Genomic DNA, 25,406 nt, shown 5'->3' with positions numbered 1-25,406 from the left:
TCAAAATAAAGTTTTGCATCACCCCACCTCCCAGAACTCCTGAAGATAGATGTTGACTGTGGATATTGTATCACAGACACATCCAATTTGGCTGTTCAGAGATGTCACCAAAGCTACCCAAAAGTTTAAACAATGATGCATGAGCAGCACCTATTAGATGGAGGGGGTCCGGCAGCCAATCAATTCCAGTCAGTCCATCAGGAAGGAGATACACGGCTCCTGTTGTCTGTAGTTCAACCATGCCTAAATGGTCAATACTGTAGTTCAATCATGTTCACATTGTTACTTTGTGTCAGGAAGGGCTCTCAACAAAGGATGTGTCTAGGCGTCTTGAAGTGAACCACAGCGATGTTGTTCGGACATGGAGGAGATACAGAAAGACAGGAACTATCGATGACATGCCCTCCATGCCTTCTCTCAGGCCACCCAAGGGCTACTACTGCAGTGGATGACCACTACCTAAGAATTATGTCTCAGAAGAACCTTGACAGCAATGCCACCATATTGAAAAATGCTTTTCATGGAGCCACAGGATGTGTGTTATGACTCAAACTGTGCGCAACAGGATGTGTGATGCACAACTTCACTGCTGACGTCCATGGTGAGGTCCATCTTTGCAACAATGACACCATGCAGCATGGTTCAGATGAGCCCAACAACAAGCTGAATAGACTGCTCAGCACTGGCATCATGTTCTCTTCACCTGTGAGTGTCGCATATGCCTTCAACCAGACAATCATCGGAGATGTGTTTGGGGGCAACCCAGTCAGGCTGAACACCTTAGACACACTGTGGCATTATGTGAGGCCAGCATATCGACTGGTAGTCATGGAAGGTGCCATCACAGCTGTACAATTAAGAGTAGTTTTTGTAATATCCAACTGCCGCAGAACCTCTAGTTGTTTTTGCCAATGTAATGTACTTTATGATTGGCTTATGTGGAACTTTCCAACTAATAATATGAATCTACCATCGAAAAGGTTAAATTTTATGTCAGCATTTGGTTGTTTAGAAATTTCAACCTAGATCATCTCTTGCAAGATATTCTTAAAAACAATTGTCCTGGAGTCATTAATTATTATAGATGATTCAATGGGGAGTGTATGTACTGTAAGGTTCTATCCTTTTTGTTCCAATGAACTCCGCATCACAGTCAAAGAGAGCATTTGTTACTGGTTATACACTTATTTTCTTGTTTTAATTTTTATCAAAGAAAACATAGTCAATTAGAACTTACTGCCTTTACGTGCATGTATTGTAAATGTAGTTACTAAGATCAAACTGTAAGTTCGAGATAATGTCTCCAGATAATTTTTGTTATTCCTTAGAAAATCTACATTGAAGTAACCACAGTCTATTAATTGCTTCCTTCTGTCTAACAGACATCTATATGCAACAGAAACAGTTCATAGTTTCCCAGTTACAATTTAAAAAGTTCTTCAATATTAACTCACAAGCATACATTTCTATCAGTTGATCACTATAAAATCTACTTATTTCAGTGTTTTAAAGACTTCCTTTTCCAATATCAATTTTACATCAGTAAGGTGCTAGAGTGTAATCTTTTACATTTAACTTCTATAGCCCTGTTGTTATGTGCAGCTCATATAGGCACAGGATGTCTATTTCTACAGATGTCTCTAAATTTTCCAAACTGACAAGAAGCTCCTCTACCTTATTACTCAGACTTACAATGTACTTACGAAATAAGCTAACCCTACTCTGCACATTCTGAAGCATTTTGTGGGGCTCTTCTGCTGTTTTAATTTATCTCACAACAAGGTGCCTGAATCCTGATTCTAACCTAAAAGAAGATACCCCTTTGGCACCAGTAACCACAGGAATCTTGCAGTATGTGATGCAGTTTCTGCAAGAAGCTCAGGTAACCTACTTTCCCTTTTAATTCAGATGTTGGGCATGTGTAGTGTATCCACATCTCACAACTGTAGCAACAAATGTCAAGCTCAGATGAGATTTTGTTTCATTAAGCACTGGGCTGCTCATATCCATGTTTACGTGGTACACAGCGGTATTAATGTACGGCTTGTCATGGTGTGAAAACACTAGTTACTTTCTGATGATCAAACCAGCTATGAATTCACTGAGGTCATGTCAATGGCAACCTGTAGTGACTGGACAAGCACACAAAATATAATAATTATGGCTCAACTATGTCTAAGGGATGGCTGTGTACTGCTGCACGTTGATCAAAATAATTTAGCATTGATGTGTCTTAGCTTAGTAGTCACTAACATTTTATAGAATTAAGCATATGTTTCCCAAAATTTAAACAAGAATTATTAACAAATGACTGAGGTATAGTATCCCAAAGGAAAATGAGGTAGCCTAATGTGTTGGTTTAAATTCAACTTGTAAATCTACTTGCAAGCAAAGATACATGGAAAACATGTGCAAAAAATGGCCAAACGTTTCTATGTGGACTTGAAGCAGATACTTGTATATATCAATTTATAGAGTGGAGCAAAGTGTGCAGAGCATCTGACAAAACTTTCTGAACACTAACAAATCTTCCAGTTTGTAGTGCATGTAACACAATTTCAATGCTTTACAATATTTCCAAAGTTTCACTAAAACTCATTGATGATTAAATTAATTGAAACACTAATGTCAGTCCTACTCTTCACTTGTTTAATTCTTAAATATCCCTATGTGGTAAACCATAATTGCACCGAGTTCATACTACAACCATCCTGAACCATATTACCACAAGCAGCTTGTTGATCATGCATTCTTATTGACAAAGACCATAGTTCTTCCAGCAACAAGAATCATAAGACCATCTTCACTTCACAAATAACAGTGAAAAAACCCACAAGGCTCCTCTACTTGCAAACTCCAGTGCTTGGACAAATGACCAAATACTGCAGTCAAGTCTGTTACTTTCCCTGCCACACCTTATCAAAAATATTGTTCATGCTGTATTGTATACATTATGTAAATTCAATAAACTATTCTTAAATGTACAAATATTTACAATTTATCCCCTAACTAAATATCTATGCTTTAAACTTTTTATTTATTATTTTACTTTCGTTCAGAAAGGAAATCTCAGAACCTAGACAAATATAAGTCTGTATTCTATTTCTCATTGCACCACTATAAGACTGAAAGTGCATTTCTTAATTTTTTAGGAACATAATAAATAATTTTTACAACCCTGTGGTCATTAATCCCTGTATCCATTTTGATACTTGTCATCAACTCAGGATAATTTGCTGCTAAGAGGTCAGGTGTGTTTTCACAACAGTTTACTATTTGTGTGGGCTCATGAACTAACTGCTTGAGCCTATTTTCAGAGAATGCATTTAGCAGATTTTCTGACGATGTTTTATGTGTACCTCCAGATTTAAACATGTATGTTAAAGTCACCACCAACTATAATTCTATGAGTTGGGTAGATGTTTGATATTATACTCAAGTTTTCTTTGAACCTTTCAGCAATTGTATCATCTGAATTGGGAGGTCAGTAAAAGGATCCAATTATTATCTTACTCCAGTTACCAAGAATGACCTCTGCCCATAGTAACTCAAAGGAACTATCTACCTCAATTTTGCAACTAGATAAACTATTTGTAACAGAAACAAACATGCCACTGCCAACTGTTTTTAGCCTATCCTTTCGAAACACTATTGATTTCAGCTGAACTTATCTCCAGTTTTAGCCAGTTTTCAGAGAAACCACCCAGTCCACACCACACAGCCCCTGCTACCCATATAGCCAAGTCCTGCATATAGTGGACTCCTGACCTATTCAGCAGAACCTGAAACCCAACTACCGTATGGTGCAAGTCGAGAATTCTGTAGCATACATGGTTGCACAATTGTCTGAGGCTCTGATTCAGGTCCCCTCCACTTGGCTCTGTATCAGAGGTCCACAAAGATTCCTCTTGACTATGCTGCAAATTGTGAGCTCTGCTTTCATCTTGCAAGCTAGACTGACAGCCTTTACCACTGCTGTTAGCTGCTTGAAACCAGAAAGAATCTCTTCCAATCCAAAGTGACACACATCATTGGTATTGTTGTGAACCACCACCTGCAGTTGCCTGCAACCTGTGCTCTTCATGTCATCCAGAAGGACCTGTTCCACGTCTGGAATGACTCTATCCAGTACGCACCCAGAGTGCACACTGGCTTTCTTCCCCTCCTTGGCAGCCATGTCCCTAAGGGGCCTCATAATGTGTCTAACATTGGAGCTCCCAACTACCAATAATCACACCTTCTGTGATTGTCCTGGGTTCGCAGGCTGAGAGGTTCCCTCTGAAACAGGGCAGCGACTGCATCTGGCTGAGTGACAGTGTCAGTCACAGACAGCACCTGGAATCTGTATGTCAGTCTGACTGGGGAGGCCTTACGTACAGCCCCTGGGAAGTCTTTTGCCACCTACCATGCCCAGAGGTGACATCCCCTCAATTACAGGTGAGGGGTCAACCTCAGCATGAGCAGTAACTGGGCTGGCCACCAGTGAGGACCAATTGGAGGACTCGGACGTGCTGGATGTCTGTTGGATCCCCACAGCAGGCCTACAACAGTAATGCCCATCCATTGAAGCTTCAGGCTTTGTAACTGAAGCCATCGCAGTTTGGGCCTGAGAGCAGAGTGTCACCAACTCACCTTACATCCGCACACAACAGTCACCGTCTCTGTCCGTACTAAAGACCATAGAAAACTACACTACTAAGACAAATGAACTATGGACACATGCTGCAGAACTCTACTGTAGCCCTGACAAAAATGCAAGAACTGTGCCTAATAAATTAGGTTAATATGCAGAAATTCAAAAACGAAACTACCAAAGCAGTCAGGTCAGACCAAATAATTTTTCCCTCATTAGTAACTTGTAATATGTCACAAAATCAGTTTACTTTCCATCACAAATGAAAACTCAGGAACTATGTCTGTTAAACATTAAATTAATGTACAGAAACTCGAGAAACTAAACTATCAAAGCACACAGATGAAATTATACAATTCGCTCCTAGTTAGGAAATTGTAAAAGTCACAAAATCGGTTACTTTCCTGTTGCCTCTTCTGTTTTGGCTGGCTGCTGGTGCCTGACTGGCTACATAATGCCAACAAGCAATCACTAGCTTTCAAACCAAGTGAAGAAACAACTATTGACTCACACATGGAACTCTACATTAGAGTCCTCAGTCACTTTGCTCAAGCTGTGACACTGTCCAAATTTCCAGTTTCACCTAGGTCATTCAAACACAAAAACAAACTGGCTCTCTACTGCTCACTTCTGTACATCACTCAACAGATTGGCCAATCTGTTTGTTTTGTCAGGATGGTGCTGCTCACTTCTGTACAGAGCTCAACAGTTTTGCCAAGTTTCCCATGTTGAGTGCTGTAGGACTGCAACAAAACTTACATATGTGTAAAGTTGCTAGCTCTATTCCTTCCACATCACCCCTAATGCTGTAATTTTTATCATTAGACAGGCTTTCCCCTGCTTCTCCTTCTCAAGATGGCGGCGCATATGGATGTAGTGGCAAATCGCTCCGTGAATATCGGTAAATTACCATTAGTGAATTGTATGCTATGTGCAAAAAAAGTGATAAAAGGTGTTAAAATATGTGTAGTGGCACATAAATGGTATCATTCTTGTTGTTTCATGGAAACAAATCTCGGTCAACATAGGCCTACATGTGACTGTGGAACTGAGTGCAACGGTCTTGAAACTGCATTTGAAATGTGCAACGCTGGACTCGAAATAAGTGTGAGGGAAGAACTGCAAAGTGACTTAGGTAAAGCTAGACAATATGCAGAAATGCTGAAAAGTTTGATCGACTATATGGACCTTCCCACAGATATGCAAACAAGCAAACGGGAGTGTGTATATACTAGGCCTAAGAAAATCTCTCGACCTGTCTTAAATACTAATGTTTTTCGTGTTCCACTAATGAATAAATACGATGTTCTAATTGCAGACAGCTCAGAATCACGGACAAAAAATCTCAGTGTAACAGATAACTGCTCAGAAAGATCTGTTGAACAAAAAAGTGCCAGCAGAAACACGTTACCATCAAATACTATTAAACGAAAAAATCGTGTGAGAACAGCTTGTAATAAAACTGAATACGAGACAAAAAACGAAACAGAGAAGAAGAAGGAAGAAATATACATATTATCGACGAGTCATGGCAAAGGACTGGCTACAATCATGTCTGATATGCCGTCCGAATATAAAGTGACTGGAATTTCGAAACTTGGTGCTCCTCTACGAGAAGTGCTGAAAAACTGTGAAAGTTCCGTGAAAAGCGACGTCAACTGTGTCGTAATCGGAGGGGCAAACGATGTCTATAAAAATGAAAGCAGCCTTGCTGTAAGAACACTGAAAGAATCGCTAGGAAAAATTTCACAGGCGAAGGTATTTGTTGTAAACATTCCCTACAGACACGACTTAACGGAAGACTCGTGTGTAAACAGAGAAATCTTCATGACAAATCGGAAATTCAGGAAGATTTGTAGTGGTTTTGTGCACACAACTTTCATTGAAGCAACGAGTTCAGTAAGAGAGCATTTTACTAGACATGGACTGCACAGAAACAACCTAGGCAAGAAAGTGCTGGCCAAACAAATTCTCCAGGTGATAAAGACAGCCTATGTAAAAATAGTACTACCTGCAACAGGTTTTCTGCCAATGACAACAGAAAAGAAAAGTGCACCAACAGCATATGAGGAAGAAACATCTGCACATACACCCTACGATGAAAAAATTACAACTGTGCAAACATGTAAAGTGTCACAGTGACCAGTGGCATTATCAGTAGCAGCAGTGGAAAAGGAAGTAACAGTAGCAGCAACAGCAGAAGTTTCACCAGCAACAGTAACTATAGTGCCTCTAAAAATAGAAATGAGAATTGCAGTAGGAGAAGCAGCATCAAGTGTTACGGGTAGACGGAAAACAGCACCTCCTGTCCGTCTAAATGATTTTTTAGTGGAAGGCAGCAAGATGAAGAAGCCCATGAGAAAGTAGCGTAACAAATTTCATAACATCTCACCAAAACGTTCAATCTAAAATAAACAACAATTATGATCTTAAAATTTGCTATCTGAATGTTCAAGGACTAATAGATAAAGAATTTATTGTAAACAGTATTGGACTAGATAACAAATTTGATACTTTCTGTCTGAGTGAACATTGGGTTACTGAGAGTGTACTTCTAGTTGTCAAACTTGATAACTATAATGTAGCAAATAGTTACTGTAGAAAACTGCATATAAGAGATGGTGTGGCATTATATATTAATCAGTCATTCAGCTGCTCCATTGTTAAGTTGGACCTAGATTATTTATGTGAGGAACAGAACTTTGAAGCCACTGGTATAGTTATGGACAGTCTTAAGTTAGTAATAGTATCCCTTTACAGGTCACCTAAGGGTATCATCAATGTATTTCTAGAAAAATTCGACATGCTGTTAGATGTACTAAGAGGGACCAGATGGTTGCATTATGACATAGTAATTGGTGGAGATCTGAATGCAGATTTTGATATAACAACACATAAACGTACTGTGACTGAGTTGAAAAACCTTCTAAGACAGTGCAATTTGCACTCAATCAATAACAGGCCCACAAGAGATAAAGCATGTCTTGACAATATTTTTGTCAACTTTAAAACTACAGAAGAATCATGTGCTGTTACAGCGTTTCCATTTTCAGATCATGGCTCTGTATCTTTAAACTATACAAGTAGTTTCTGTATTGATAATAGTAATATTCCTAAGCCTATCCCAAAAGTTATAATCACCAGACCCGTCACAGATGACAAAATTGTTCAGCTCTGTAAGTCCCTTGCTGAGATAGACTGGTTCAACCAATGTCATGGTGACACAAGTTATAGTCTTACTGCTGATTTGTCAGGGAAACTATTATTTGAGAGATTTTTTAAAACATTTCTGACACAATTTAATGACACCATCCACATAAAGAAATGCAAATTAACTGACAAAGGCTTTACAAACAGGGCTACAAACAGACAAAATTCATGGTTCACTAAACAATTATCAAATATGAAAAACCAAGTTATGGTGTTGCACAATATATGTAGCAATCAGAAAACAGAACATGCCAGATTAGTCTATATAAAATGCAGGAATGAGCATAAAAAAGCCACCGTGGAAGCCAAAAAAGCACATAATTTCAATACCATTGATAATTCCACAAACAAGTGCAAAGCTGCATGGAAATTAATAAATGGTGTTGCTAAAGATGTAAGAAGCAAAAAAATTAATATAAGTCTCCAAAAATTCAATGATTTCTTTATTAAATCTGTTGAAAATGTAGGAAATACTATAATCAAACCTGATATCAGTTCATCAGAGTTACTTTCTAAAAATGTTTGCAGAACACCAACAGACACAGGTACGTTTATGTTCTCCGAGGTCTCACCTAGTCATGTCCTAAGCATTGTAAAATGGATGAAATCTTCAGACAGTGTAGATATATATGACATATCCTGTAATTTACTAAAGAAAGTAATAGACTGTATTGTGTACCCCTTAACATTCTGTATAAATAAATGCGTATCTGAAGGATATTTTCCCGAAGAACTCAAAGTGGCTGGGGTAATTCCAATATATAAAAAGGGAGATATGGACTCACCTTCCAGTTACAGACCAATCTCCAAAGTCCCAGCTTTTTCTAAAATACTGGAATGTGTAATTTATCAACAGCTATCTGTCTATTTTGAAAAATTAGGTATAATTAGTGAATCTCAGTATGGTTTTGGGAAAAAGTTGTCTACTGTGGATGCTATATACTTTGTAGTCAAATACTTACATCAAGTGTTTGAGGATAAGGGCTATGCTCAACTCACATTTTGTGATCTAAGCAAAGCTTTTGACTGTGTAAAGCATAAGCCACTCCGAGAAAAACTGGAATTCTATGGCATTAGACATAACAGCCTTAAATTAATAAAATCATATCTTCAGAATTGTAAGCAAGTTGTTTGTGTAGGGAGAGAAATGTTGAGTATAGAACAAGTCAAGGTAGGTGTTCCGCAGGGATCCGTGCTGGGCGCCTTTTTGTTACTGATAATGATAAATGATCTGCCGTCATTTATCAAGTCCACCACTGTGTTGTATGCAGATGATACAACATTTCTTCATGCTAGTGAGGATTTCAATAGCTTTAAAACTTGTGCAGCAAAGACAATTGATCAAGCATCTTATTGGTTCAAGGCAAATGGATTCCTGCTGAATGAAAACAAAACACAGCAGATGGTCTGTAGTCTTAGAGACTAGCTTCTGTCAGATGATCCAAGTTATGTCAAATTTTTGGGGGCATACATTGATGATAAATTATCTTGGGGTCAACATGTACAATATATTATTGGTAAATTGTCAAGAGTTATTTACCTATTAAGGCGACTTATGGATTGTGTTCCTGAAAAATATGTTAGAACATCCTATTTTTCATTCTTTCAAAGTATAATAGCATATGGAATTATTTTGTGGGGGAACTCTAGCTGTGTACATGACATATTAATACTGAAAAAAAAGCTATTAGGATAATTACTGGTTCTGCATATAAGGCACACCGTAAACCATTGTTCTGTGAACAGAAAATCATGACTGTTATAAACTTGTACATATACTATGTTCTAATTTATACGAAGAAGAAATTACCAGAAACAAACACCAGAGAAAATGTACATAGCCACAATACAAGAAGGAATAGGTGCCTCTATATTCCTTACCACAGATTGTCAAAGTCACTCAATAGCTACAAAATCATGGGGTACAAATTATTTAATAATCTTCCTCAATCTGTTCAAGAATTACCTGAACAATTATTCAAACAAACAATTCATGACTGGCTAGTCCTCCACCCATTCTATGACATAAGAGAATTTATCAACTGTAATATAATGCTATAATGTTAACAACAAACCTGTTGTTTCTTTCAAACTACTAATTGTATTTTAGTATGTATATGACGTTGTCTATTGCTGTAATGGCCGAATGACAATAAAATTATTATTATTATTATTATTATTATTATGAACACCTGGACCTTCTGTCAAAATCTTTGCACAGCTTCCCAATGTTGTCGGCCACCTGGCTAAGTCTGGCACTTTGCTTCCCAATACTTGTGAGCTGGTACTCCGTTTCTAATTTGCCCTATACCATCTGCCTACACCCCTACCATTGCTGTTATCTGGTGGCAAGATTTTTTTCTACACCTAGTTTCTTTGTTAGGTGCATGCTGCACCCTGTTGCAACATGCTGCTGGATGGGACTCTTCCCCTCCCACTTCAGGCAAAGGATCATTCTTATTAGAAACTGTAAGTTCAAATATAGTTGAAGAAACTGAAGAGCTATTCCCCAGTTGCTCACTGTTTTTACCTTTACCCAATTCCTATCTAGTTCAAATTTCATTCAATCTATTTCAACTTGAATGCCACAAATCTTTGCTCCTCATTCAGTGTTACTTTTTTCTTTTCCTTTTTTTCCTTCTTTTTCTTTTTGCATATCTTTCCACAGGGGAGTCTCATTGAGTTCTCAATTCAGATGCCCATTACACTCATCACCACAATAGAACTCCAACCCCCAACCTTCATATACCACTCCCTGTGTGACTACCCTGCAGTGATATCCAAACTTGTCATATGTTGCAACACAGATTAAATACTTAAAAATATAACTACATCATTTAAGACTCCTTAGTTTACTTGATTTTCATTATTTATGAGCTGCAAAATTTAGGTCTAGTGGTTAGTGCTTCAGGTTTATGATGTAGTATACAAAGTTATGTACTCATGTCTCCACTCAAAACAAAGACTCAGTACTCAGTTAACTGCATTATGTATTAGCTAACTTACTCACAATAAAATGTAACTTTGAATCACTATTTACCATGAGTATTACATGATATTAAACAGCATTTACTACTGGAAAAATATGGAATACTACACATAATCTAACAAATTGTTAGTTTAGTTCTCAGAATTATGTATTTAAAATAAGAATCATCACTGATACTTCAAGAAGTTTGCAAGTTTAGAAGAGAGAAAGTAAAATGAAAATCGAGTTATTTTTAATATCAAAATGGAAATAAATTTCAGACCAGATTCCAAAAAGTAACAAATATTGTGTCCAAATTTATTATATTCTATGTAAATATTGCATTTGTTTATATTTAGGCCTAAAATTGAAATATTTTCAAGTATTCATAGTGAATCCATGATTTTATCAATCAGGTGTTATTATTCATAATTTGTATCCTAGAGCTACAACATACCTTTTGACTTGGGTGACATCATGTGGTATTGAACTGCAGCTCCTCCTGAACTTTGGCCCTCAATGGTAACTTCATCTGGATTACCACCAAATGCAAGAATGTTTTGTTTTACCCACTGCAGTGCAAGGACTTGATCTTTCATTCCAAGATTTCCAGGCAGTAAAGAATCACCTGTACTCATGAATCCTGCAGACAAAAAAAGCACTTTCAACTAGAAGACAAATTTGAAGGCTTCAATTTTTAATGTTTGACACATTTATTTTATAAGGTATTACAAATTCTAGCAAAAAGCTACCCTCATCAGCCACACAAAGATAGACATCATGTGACAAATTATTTGAACTGTCTGAATGAATTATTTCTATTTTGAAATTCAGATAAGTTTTCCTAAAAAAAAAAAAAAAAAAGAAAACACTAGGCTAGAGGAACAGTGGATTAATTGCAGCTCTGTGTTAAAGAAATTAATAATGTCCTGTAAGGAAACATGCTATAATTACCTAAATTGTTCATAATGGTAGTAGCTACTAAAAGACTGATTCATAAAAGTACAGTAGCTAGATAATTTATGGAGGAACATTTCTTCTCAAAAACTGGTTTATTTTGAAGCATAATCACTTATAATTTCAATAATTAATTATTGGTAACAGTCAAGATGTGTGACATTATTACAGCTGAGGTGAGGACTGCTGGAGATGTGTTTTGGTACTAATGTGCTATTATGGAATGCAGATATTTGAATTACTGATGGAAGAAGTATGTTCTCTCCATGCATAGCCCTCTGAGCTCCTTTACTGGCTTCTGCAGTATGTATTTTATTCTGTAATCTGTAGACAATGGGATAGGATCAACTGTGTACAAGATACTACACAGAATTGTAGCAAACACTGATCCTGTATTACATTTCTGTGCATTCTCAAAACAATAATGTGCAGCACATTTATAAAGTACAAGCAGGCACTGTAGTTGTCACTCTATACTTTGTATTTGCAAGCACAGAGTAATTACACTGAAGCACCAAAAATAAAAAATGATATTGGTATGCACATTTAAATAGAGATTTGTAAACAGGCAGAATACAGTGCTGCAGCCAGCAGTGCCTGTATTAGACAACAAGTGTCTGTCACAGTTGCTGGGTCAGTTACTGCTGCTACAATGGCAGGTATCAAGATTTAAGTGAGTTTGCATGTGGTGTTATAGTCAGCACCTCTGAGGTAGCAAAGAAGTGGGGATTTTCCCATATGACCATTCCATGAGTATACCATGAATATCAGGAATCCACTAAAGCATCAAATCTCCATCATCACTGTGGCTGGAAAAAGATCCTGCTAAAATGGGACCAACAAAGACTGAAGAGAATCATAAAATGTGACAAAAGTGCAACCCTTTGGCAAATTGCTGCATATTTAAGTGCTGTGCCATCAACAAGTGCCAGTATGCAAACCATTCAATGAAACATCATTGATATGGGCTTTCAGAGCTGAAGAACCACTTGTGTACCATTGATGACTGCATAACACAAAGCTTTACACTTTGCTACGGTCCATCAACACTGACATTGGGCTGTTGATGACTGGAAACATGTTGCCTTGTTGGATGAGTCTCATTTCAAATTTTAGTAAGTGGATGGACGTGTACAGGTATGGAGACAACCTCATGAATCCATGGAACCTGCATGTCTGCAGGGTACTGTTCAAGCTAGCGGAGGCTCTGTATTGGGTTGGGTTGTTTGGGGGAAGAGACCAAACAGCGAGGTCATCGGTCTCATCGGATTAGGGAAGGATGGGGAAGGAAGTCCGCCGTGTCCTTTCAAAGGAACCATCCTAGCATTTGCTTATAGCGATTTAGGGAAATCATGGAAAACCTAAATCAGGATGGCCAGACGCGGGATTGAACTGTCGTCCTCCTGAATGCGAGTCCAGTGTGCTGGGCTCTGTATTGGTGTGGGGTGTGTGCAGTTGGAGTGACATGAGACCCCTGATATGTCTTGATATGACTCTGACAGTGAAACATATGTAAGCATCCTGTCTGATCACCTGCATCCATTTATGTCCATTGTGCATTCTGATAGACTTGTTCAATTCCAGCAGGACAATGTGACATCACACACATCCAAAATTGCTACAGAGTGGCTCTAGGAACACTCTTCTGACCTTAAGCACTTTGACTGGCCACCAGACTCCTCAGACATGAACATTACTCTGCATATCTTGCAGTGTGCTGTTCAGAAAAGATCTCCACCCCATTGTACTCTTACAGATTTATGGACAGCCCTGTAGGATTCATGGTGTCAGTTCTCTCTAGCACTACTTCAGACATTATCTGAGTCTATGCCACATCATGTTGTGTCACTTCTGTGTGTTCGTGGGGGGCCTACACAATATTAAATAGGTGTACGACTTTATTTGGCTCTTCATTATGAAGTCCATGAAACATTTCAAAAAGCTGGTACACATAAATGACCAAGAACAATGTAATAAATAATACCATAAGAGAAAGACTAATTCTCAAAGTTTTTATAATGTTTGTAAATGTTCTGTGTCCACCCTTCATCACATGCACACTTCTAACCAGGCCTAGTATATGAGGAATGAAAATAAGAATAGCTGCTGTTATGTGGTATTGTTGATCTTGGAGGTTCAGTGGTAGAAGCGGGACGTAAACACTATTCTTGATGTTATCCCACAAGAAAAAATTGCAAAGTGTCAAGTCTGTGACTAGTGGACACACAAACAGCACAAAATGAACAGCCACAACATGACATATCCAGTGACATGGTGGCGTCTCATACAGGTAATCTCATACACAACTGTGGAAATGTGGAGGAATATCACTTTGTTGAGAGATGAAATTACTGCTATCGGTTTCAAGTTGTGGCATGAGTCACAATTGGAGAACGTCAAAATAGGTGACGTCATAGAAATTTCTCTCACTGAGGAAGAAGGATTCAGAGACAATCTTGTTGGACAAAGCACAGAACACATCAACATTGTTGGAATCATGGGCATGTTTGAAGTTGAATGTGGATTCTCTTTCCCCCATATGCATGTATTGTGTTGGTGGCCTTTTCTAAAAGATAATAACTGGCTTTGTTACTCAAGATAATTTGCTTGTGAAGTTTACACTTTCAAGATAGTTCTTCACATCAGTGCACAACTACAGACAGAACAATTCATTGTGCATGGCATATGGTTTGGAGAAGCTGCATTTTGTATGGCTTCACTCTTAATTGCTCATGAAGAATTTTCCACACTGTTGACTGAGTTATGTTGATTTCTGCATGAGCTCAGTAGATAGACTCTATGAGATTTTGCAGCATGTTTCTCATATGGTCTGCTGTCTGCTTGGACATGCCTGGTCAGCTCAAAAACTTTGGATCACATGAAGAACCATCCTCCTCAAATTTATTGTACCACTTTACTATGTTGTTGTAAACTAGTGGTGTCTTGTGATACTTGCCATGGGAAACTCTTTCCCCAGTCACTACCAATTACAAATGGACAAATAGAAGCACGCAAAATGCTTTCTCTGCCAGGATAGCTATAATTTTCAACAACTTTGGTCCATGGTGCCACTGTTGTCAGTTTCCCAAAAGAACTTTCTGGCACCTCATCCAAGAAAGCACTTTGTTGTTTGTCTCTCACATACTGCAATATTTGTTTTATGTTTACCATCTAAGTTCAAAGAAGGGAAACTCATTTCTTATTGTTGTGAAATAGAAGAGATAGAGTCATGGATATTACGCACAATTTGAGGTGGAAATCATTAAAACAAAAATGTTTTTCTTTGTGGGTGAGATCTTTTCATGAAATTTCAACCACCAACTATCTCCTCTGAATGTGAAAATATTTTTTTGACACCCATCTATGTATAGTGAAATGATAAATGTAGTGAAGTTAGAGAAATCCGAGCTTTAAGATTTAAGTGCTTGTTTTTCCTGTGTGCTGTTAAAGAGCAGAATGGTAGAGAAATTATCTGAAGATGGTTTGATGAACCCTTTGCTAAGCACTTAGTACTGGTATCAAGTGTGAATCATAGAGTAGTCATGTAAATGTATATGTAATAATTTTTTTAATGTTTCATGCACTTTATAGTTACTCTGTATAGTTTGAAGACAGAATCTTTGCTTGTGTAACAGTTAACCAGCATTATTTGATATGTACTGACACTTGACAAAGACAACTGTGTATTAAGACATAATGAGTAATCCTCATTCTTCTCTGAAAGGCCATATTCTATTCAGTTTCAGTTCACATAAGGCAGGAGAAAAATACATATACACTACTTTGTACTTGGCATTAGCGAAAATATCTGATCTGAGGGTGCCAAGTAATTTATGGAGAGGGGCCTCCCATGGAACTTAAATGTTCTCCCATGTGGGATATGGACCGATTAAGAATTTAAAAGAGCATGTTTAATTGTCACATAGGAATGTTTGCAAAGGAAAATTAAAGGACAATACATAACTGGATTGAATTTATCTTGGCAGGGAGGTTGCAGCATATTATTCAATTCAATTCAATTCAATTTTTATTATCACATAACATGCCTTATACAATCAAAGATTGTGACATAGGTGACTTGTCAGTTTTTACACTATATATAACAATACTAAAAATACAACAAACTAATAATATACATGGTGTAACATCTTCAAAGAGGTATTTGAATTACAATTATAATGCATTGTTACCATTCATGAAATCTTCTACACTATAGTAACATTTATCTTTCAGATATTTTTCCAGGTCTCTTTTGGTGCCTTTTACATTTGGGTCATCCATATCTTTCCATATTTTATTTACAAATTTCATGCCCATATAGTATGGGGTTTTTTCATATGATTTTAAACGGTGGGTAGGTAACATGTAGCTCGTTCTATGTCTTGTATCATATTGATGCAAGAAGAAGTTGCCCTCAAAAAGTTGTGGGTTTCTTTTCGTGAAAGTGAGAGTTTCATAGATGTATATGCTTGGAATGCTCATTAGATCCAGTTTTACAAATAAAGGTTTGCAGTGTTGCTTTGGTTTTGCTCCCACCATTGCCCGGATGATTCTTTTTTGTAGTCTAAAAGCTCTAAGTAAATTTGTTTTTTCAGACCCCCAGAAAATTATACTATACCTAATGACTGAAACAAAATATGCATTATATACAGTTTTTCTTACAGCTAAATCAGTAATACTATACAAGATATTCATAATATATACAAGGCTATTCAGTCGACCCAGTATGTTGTCCACATGGCGACTCCATAACAGGTTTTTATTGACTAACACGCCAAGGAATTTGACACAGTCTGCAGTCTCTAATTTTTTGTCCATATACCTTATTTCACTTATAGACTGTGCAGATTGTTTTGTGGTAAAATGAACAATTTCTGTTTTTGTAAAGTTTAATGTTAAGTTATTGTTTTTGACCCATGCCTCCACTTCCCCAAGTGTTTGTTCAATATGACGAATTAGGTCTACCTCATTTTTACAACAGACTACAGCTGTTGAGTCATCTGCATAGAGGATAGTATCAGACTGGACCTGACATGGCATATCATTAATATAATATAGAAAAAGCAGTGGCCCTAATATTGAGCCTTGTGGAATACCTAATTGAGTGTTTTTCCAGCCAGAGAGAAATTTCTTGCCATTGATGTTAATAAGTACTCTTTGTTTTCTGTTTGCCAAGTATGATGACATCCAGCTAAGAGATTTGCCTTGAAAACCGTAGCGTGCCAATTTTTGGAGAAGCAGGTCATGATTTACTGTGTCGAAGGCTTTGGACAGGTCACAAAAGATGCCTGACACACACATTCTATCATCAAGACATCTGCTGACTTTTGTGACTAATTCATTTATTGCATGGATTGTGCTGCGGCCTTTTCTGAAACCATATTGATTGCCTAAGATAATGCTGTTAGATGAATTGTGATTTTCAATCTGATCACATGCAGCTCTTTCAAATATTTTTGAGAAAATTGGTAACAGTGAGATTGGCCTATAGTTGCCCAATTCATCTTGTTTGCCTTTTTTGTGTATGGGCCGAACTTCTGCATATTTTAATCGATCTGGGAAACATCCCTCATCAAATGATTGGTTGATTATGAAAGAGAGTGGATATGCAATACTGTGACGGACTATTTTCATTATTTCAGTGGGGACCTCATCCCATCCCGCAGATTTTGAATTTTTTAGGGACATTATGATTTTGATGACATCTGAGATGGAAACATGAGAAAACTTAAAACATGTGCAATTGCTATCTGTCATATTGGGCTTTGTATTTGGTGGTGAACAGTCGCCAAATTTGTTACAGTTTATGAAAAAGTCATTGAATGATTCACAAATGGCACTGGGTTCTGTAACAGCTCTACCATTTATCACTATTTTAGAAGGGCATTTTCTCTCTGCCTCACTGCCAACTTCACTTCTTATAACAGACCAAACAGCTTTTGATTTGTTTTTTGCATTTGAAATGAAGTCGTTATTTGCAGTACGTTTTGCTAGTTTAACTATTTTGTCAAATGTTTTTTTGTATGTGCTTACATACTTAACAAATTGAGGGCTTTGATTTACTTTTGCCTCCATATGCAGTTTCCTCTTAGTATTACTAGACACTCTAATTCCTTTTGTTACCCAGGATCTACTTTTTTGGGTCCTGGTCCTCACTGTTACAAAAGGGAAGCATTCATTGAATATACCCAAGAATTCAGTTAAAAAGTTATTGTAATTGTCACTTGTGGAAGTGTGTTTGCTGACTGTCCACTTGGTTTGGCTTAGTTTTTTGCAAAATACTTCCACATTTTCTTGACTGAAATTCCTACATCTTTTTGTTGTGCAGACTGAATTTTGCTTCGGAAGTGATACAAATAGTGCTTTATGGTCTGATACTCCTAAATCTAGAAGAAACTTTTCTTTTATATAATAATTATAACTACTTACAATATTGTCAATACATGTTGCAGAGCTTGCTGTAATTCTTGTATACTGATCGAAATTGAGATTTAGACCATTTGTGGCTACCAGGTTCTTTAAATGTGAAGAAAATTTGTCATCAGTGCTTACATCTATGTTGAAGTCAGCACATATAACCACTTTCTTGTACAGTTTCTCACATTTTAATTTATGTAGCAATGTATCAAACTTATCTAAAAATACAGAGCTTATATGGTACCCAGGGGTGCGATATATGCTGATGATTAGTGTGTTATACTCTTTAAGTTCTATACAACAACTTTCAAATGTGCCTTCTTCATTCAGATGGCTAAAATTCTGTCTGATATCATAGTCTACCGTGGAATGAACTAATATGCAAGAGCCTCCATACCCATTGGTCCTACAAAAGCTGGTAGCCAGTTTATAACCTGTAAGTTTATTTAGGAGACTGATATTTTCAGATTTTAGCCAATGTTCATTAAGGCATATTACTTTCACAGATTGTTTCACACTTTCTAGCAAAATTTCTATATCGTAAAGCTTCCTGATCATTCCTTCAGACAGACCTCTTATGTTCAAGTGCATAACGAAATTACTACTGCATATATTATTAGGTAGAGGGTATTTAAAACTAATTTGACTATAAAGTAACGGAACGTCCACCTGAGTGTTGACTGCTTGTTCTGGATTCGTTGTATTGGGCCAAATTCGGATAGAACTGGCCCCCTTCATCAGTTTCCCTGTGTGTGAGCATCTGGATGATGAGTAGGTACAGTTTTCTTGACGATAATTTCAGTCTTTGCTGTATGTTCTGAGGCTGGTTCTGGCACCGTCTCATCTTCTGGACGTGATGTTCCTGTTTGAGCTGGCGCTGTGGCTGCGATTTTGAAATTGTTTTCTCGTTTATCCATTTGCTTGGTCGAAACTGGTTGCACAGCAATTGGTTTTCTTGCAACGTCGTCGTCTTTTTGTATTAATTTCGCTAGCATTTTGCCAACGTATGACTTGCCAGCGTTATTATAATGTAGTCCATGTTTTGTAAACAAATCTCTTGCATCTGGAAGATCAAGAAATGTTACATTTTGTTGGGACTTGCATATTTTGTAGAATTGTCTGTTTACTTTTGCAAGCTCCAGATTTACGATGGAATTGTCTTGCAGGTCGTATCTGTGAGGCAAACTAGTTACTATGATGTTCGGAACTTTCAGATCAAGTAATGTAGTTTTTAAACACTGGGTCGCATGTTTACTCTCATTTCTGTATACATCATTACTTCCACCCATGATTATGACGGCATCATTCTTAGATAGCTCATTAAGTGAGTTGCTGCTCTTAATAATCTCAGTCAAAGGTGCACCGGGTTTCGTCATACCTGTTGCCGTGAATAACGTACTGTACTCATTTATTTTTTCGGCAATTTTCTTGGCGTGGCTATCACCAAGTACAACAACTCGTCGTTTGATGTTCACTGGTTTATTTTTCGTATTAGATGTTTTCTTGGCTGCGCACTCGATTGGAAGTTTCGTCACTGATTTTTGTTCGTCATTGTTCTTTGTCTTATCACAGTCTTCGTCTAGTGTTGTGAATTTATTTGCTAGCGGTATCGCCGGAACTGTACTCACTGTCTGTTTGTTTGCTTTTTTCGGCAAACGCCACGTTTTTTGCGCAGAACGACGGTTAACAACACTGTCTTGTGCTAGACGATGATCTTGCTCTATCTCTTTGTATTTCGTTTCCAGTTCTTGATATTTCTTCCGAAGTTCTTCATATTTCGTATTTATAGTCATTAAATCCTCTGTAAGCACACTTATTATTTTTTCTTTTGATTTTATCGTGTCCATTACCTCGTTTTTCGTGACACTCACAACGCACTGACGGCATGTCCAGTCATGTTCGTCTTTTATATATTTTAGATTCACTTTAACACATTTGTCGTGATACCACGACCTGCACTGGATGCATAGGATATCTCTCTTTACCTTTTTTACGCAGATTTTACACACGTCACTATCACTTTTTAAGGAAACTGAGACATCGTTACAGAACAAAGTTTCATTCGGCGCCATCTTCCTACAGATTCTTTGATAAAGTGCCATGGAAGAAGTAAAAATAACTTCAGGTATGACCCAAATAAATATATTTGGTCCTTTACCATACTAGAAGACAGTGTTAATACCAATCTCAGACGTTTTTCAGATTGTACAGTAATCGATGATGAAGTAACATAAAAGAAACACTATTAAAATATTGAGGCAGATATATGATAAAACAACAAAACTGTGCAAAAATTTTCTTATTGCTTGAAACATACAGTAATATAAAACTGTGCCCTTAACTAAGTGCAGGAAAGTAGTACTGGTATCATACAAGTACAATATCATTTAGTCACAATTGGAATTGGTCAAGTCATACAAATACCCAGGTTTAACAATTTCTATGAATATGAAATGGATTAATCACATAGGCTCATCCATAGATAAGACAGGTGGGAAACATTGCTTCATGTGCTGGACAATGATCATTCTACAAAAGGGACTGCTTACAAATCACTTGTGCATGTGTGTCCCATCTTGCCCAACTGCATGAGGCCCACAGCAGATAGGACTAACGTGTTGAACATACTCAAGTACAAACAGCACAGTAAAAGAGTTTTTTGATTAACTACAAAATGTCACAAAAATACTGAAAAATCTTGAATCAGCAGATGCTTGAAGATGTAGACAAATCTATATAAATAAAATTCAGTTGCTGCACATGTGAAAGAAAATCACTTGGAAACAGGTCAACTGATTTGGCTCACTTTTTTTTTTGTTCTGTTCATAATTGTCACTACAAAGTTTGTAAGAAAGAAAATTTTGGGAAATCCACTGGAAAAGTTGAAAATCTGGATGTTAATTTTGTATGAAAATGCCATTGAAAGAAATGTGATGGTTGGTTTGACAGTTCTTCTTAATTTTGACATTCAGTTTGACAATAATATCACATGTTTTTATAACAACAAATTCCAGATTGAATATTGCTGTTTTGCAAAAAAGATTACAATTGAAAACTATTTTCAGTGTGCTATTGGTGGTGATCATATCTTCAGTGTGTTGCAAGGATTGAAGTGATGTCACTTTGTGGTAATTTGGCATGTTGCAAACCTTCATTTTATTTCAGTTCATGGTTTATTTTCTTGGAAAGAATGCCACCAGTAAAGTGTGGAAATATTCATCAATGGACACACAGTGCAGGCCAACCACATCAACACTGAGTCAGTGACACTGATAAAGAGCATAGACAGTCTTTGGAGGCAAATAGAATAAGAAATTCTCAAGTTCAATCAATTATGACTGTGGAACAACAGATACTGTCAAGTTCATCTTGCTCAGTTGGAGCTTTGCACAAAATAATTTGGAACATCAGCAAAACAAACATGGTAATTTGAACTTAACATTTGGCTTTCAGATAAAATCTAACAGTCAATTAAACCACTGATATATTTGTTGACTTCAGAACAATGAACAATGTTTGTCATCACCTCAATACTTTGAGGTTTCAACAGAAACCACCAGGATTATGTTTTGTGAGCAGGAAGATCAAATTACACAACTGATACCTCCACCCACCAGAGCCACTTTCTGGGCAAGAACCTACATCAAATCATTTCTTGCAGAATATACAAAAGTACAATAATTCCTTCCAAATGACATAATTTGGGGTGAATATTATCAAGGAAAAAGGTTTTAACCCAACTTTTGAGGTAAATTCATTTGAATGAACCAACTGACTGACTGACTGACTGACACACAATGCACAGCCTAAAGCATTGGAGATATAGACATGTTATACAGTAAGCAGTTTCTGTTAAACTAGCTGCAACAAACAACATTCTAAGCTGCACTGTGAAAATGAGTGGTTTTGTTTTCCTTTTCACAGTCATTTTTAACAGGAAACAGGAAAGTTGTGTTTATTGCTAACTTTATAATTCTACCTATTTATACATTAAAACCATATGCATTACTGTCATTAAAACTACAATCCTCACAGATCCAGCAACTGGAAAGGTTTCTCATATCCCGTGTACTGATGGTTCCAACCAATTTACCCATTGATTCTGACTTCTGTTCACAATCGAGGTTTCATTTGTAATAAAAGGAGGAGTTGGACTGAGAAAGGAGGAGTAAAAGTACATATAAAAGGGGGATAAAGATACGGACAGAGAGATGAGGGAGGAGGAGATGGATAGAGAGAGTGTGGGATAAAAGATGTATGGGAAGGAGGGGGAGGTGATGGACAGAGTTAGGGGGGAGGAGGAGGAGGAGGAGGAGGAGGAGGAGGAGGAGGAGGAGGAGGCGGAGGTGGACAAAGGGAGATGGGGATGGATGAGAGGGATAGAGAGAGGGGAGAGAAGGAGATTAGGAGGTATATCTGATTTCCATATGTATTTAGTAACAGAACATTAATGGGCTCTCTACTTATTTTATCAAAGTCTTTTACAAAGTTTCAAGAACCAGTCTTAAGAGAAAAATCTAGAAACACAGTTCATGTCAAAGCATATTGCTATCATAAGGATTGAAAAAACAGGATTGACTAATTACAGTGTGCACAGGAGCATTTAAGCAGTCCTTCTTCCTGTGCTCCATAAGTGATTGGAATAGGAAGAAACCATAAAATGTGATACAGTCATAAGAACCTTCTACCAAACACTTCTCAGTGGATTTCAAAGTATGCAATTGCAAGTAGATATAGAGGCAATCACTATCCATAACAAAGACATCTGTCTACACTTATCAGTTGTATGAATTCTTAGGGAAGTACAGTATATGAGGAATGGAATGATCCTACAACTGTTACCCTGGTGAGAATATGTAACTTGGCCTCAGTTAAAAAACTGTGCCCACTCTCCCCCACCCATGACATACACCATCATTTTGTGGCTTTTTTGGGTTGGCAAAAATTCCTTGTCTCTTGTCACAACTTACTTATGCAATTCTAATCATATCACTGTAATTATGCCTGTTGCTCAACACACTGCATATCAATAGTATTAACTTAGATGTGTGAATAGGCCATAAGCAAACAATAATATGTTGTTTTCCATTCAATATGCAAGTACTAATTCCTCCAAATTTTTTGTAGATATTATGGTTTGTTGCTTGGCTCTTAAACAGATTTAAAATATAACTGTTGGTGATAAATTTTTTCATTAAAGTTTGTTTTCAATGAAAATTCAGTATGTCATACTTCAAGATATTTTAAGTTATTACAGTGTGTTTAATAAATAAAGATTTCTTAGGTACAAATGCTTAGTGTTATTAATCATAGTTTAGCATAATCTTCTTACCCAGAGCTCCAAGACGATACTGTATGGTAACTACAACAATCCCATGATCTATGTAGAAATCTAGTGGACGTTCTTCAGCATAACCTGTCATAAAGCAGCCACCATGTATCATCACTAGTACGGGTCTTGGGACACTAATATTTGATGGTAGCTGCAAATAATTTGAGAATAAGTACTATGAAAACACATCAGCAATCCACTGTCATCACGATTGAGTGTCAAATAAGAACATAAGCTAATAAATGTAATAACAATTTTTTTCATTGTTTTGTATATTTTGTAAATAAATTCAGCTGATTTTTTTTTTTTTTTTTTTTTTTTTTTTTTTTTTTTTTTTAAAAATCATGTGGTAGTGGATATTACCATGAAAGTATAGCAATTCAGTCTTTTAAACACTTTATTCTTTTTGTTTCATACCTTTTGAGTATGTATATTTGCTGATTATATGTGTCTACTTAGCATACATAGTATACCTAATTATAGGTGAGAGCAATATAGCAGTTTAATCATTATTAATTGTTGACATGAACTGCAGAATTAATTTTTAGTGTGTGGTTACTTGTTTCACATCCATGAAGTTTATCATTTTTAATGTGATTAAAACATGATGATACTCTCCCATTAGGCACCACCGCCTTATCATAGCACTGTCCGTGTGGGCGGGAGAGTTTGTGTGCTCCAAGGAAGCTGAGAGCTATATCAGCGGTAGCGTAGCTACTGGCAGTTCCGACCTAGCTGGGCAGGTCTCAGCAGAGGAGCCAGACAAAGTGTGCCACACAATGACCCGTCTTATATCCTATATCCTATTCCCTACACTCTCCTCAGTTACCATTCCTTTTCTTTCTCTAATTACCTTTACACACCACTGGCTTGTGGTTGGTCTCAGGAGGGATGAATGCTAAGGGAGAAAACCCTGAAAGAAAATCTGGAGTCGGGCTCCAAAGGCGATTGGAAGGTGTAATATGTCCCCTTTTGGCAGCTCCTGCAACCGAAGTGATACCAGACATATTGGCTTGCCTTTCCTCTGGATATTATAATTTACGTTGAGAGGGAGACTGTGATGATTGGGCAACTCACGTGTCTTCATATTTATTGTTCAGACTTGTAGCATCCTGGAGAGGACACTTCAGTGATGTCCAAGGACTTCGGCACAACACGGGAAGAGGCAGTTACTGGTCATGAGCTCTGTCTGATTGGCGTAAGACTTGAGCACCAGGGGCCACTTCTGATGGTGGGAGAGATCATTGCATCTCATTGGACAGCTACTGCCCGCCTCAAGCTGGGCAGCCCCCAGCCAATAAGGTGCTATCCTGCCACTATCCGCCTGCTTCACAGGGTGTGTGGAGCTTAGAAGTAATCTTTGACAAGTGGGTTGATTAGTACACCTACTAAAAACAAAAATGAAATAATAAAGAAATCACTATTCTGTATTGCCACCTGGAATGTTAGGACCATGTGTCCAAGGTACATTGACAATGCCCAAGAGGTTTATTTCATCCATAAGACTGCTGCAATTGACTGAGAGCTCCATCGTTTGAATGTTGACACTGCGGTATTGAAGGAGACGCGGGCTCCATCAGGGAGGATAATTAGGGCAGAGTGGGGCACTCTGAACCACAGGGCACAATGAATCAGGTAGCATAATTTCAGTATAACGTGGTAAATTATTTTTTTCTCTGGGCATACATTGTCAGTACTGCTCTACCGACTGCCATATGTTAGTTTTGCGACAGTGAAGTAATTTTTGGAGACATAGATAGACTGAATTTTGTTCAATCCTTTGTCACCAAATTTTAGAGAAAGTAAGTCATTGTAACAATATCAATACTGTATTTTAATTACATAGATTTTCAAATATTAACAATGTTCATACATAACCTCACATGAGC

The 25,406-nt window shown here is 37.3% G+C and overlaps 1 protein-coding gene across 1 annotated transcript in view; it reads right to left on the bottom strand.

Annotated features, from left to right (window-relative positions):
* The window catches only part of LOC124775643 (esterase FE4-like), a 38,428-nt gene that overhangs the window by 7,540 nt on the left and 5,482 nt on the right, over positions 1-25,406 (bottom strand). Inside the window, exons 3-4 of the mRNA XM_047250472.1 lie at positions 23,518-23,668; positions 11,269-11,454 (exon numbers count right to left, since the gene is read on the bottom strand). Of these exons, the coding sequence (XP_047106428.1) occupies positions 11,269-11,454; positions 23,518-23,668 (337 nt within the window). The remainder of the gene's footprint in view (positions 1-11,268; positions 11,455-23,517; positions 23,669-25,406) is intronic.

Source organism: Schistocerca piceifrons, chromosome 2 (genome assembly GCF_021461385.2).
Source record: "Schistocerca piceifrons isolate TAMUIC-IGC-003096 chromosome 2, iqSchPice1.1, whole genome shotgun sequence".
Lineage (NCBI taxonomy): Eukaryota > Metazoa > Arthropoda > Insecta > Orthoptera > Acrididae > Schistocerca > Schistocerca piceifrons.
This window is presented reverse-complemented; position numbering and strand designations above follow the sequence as displayed.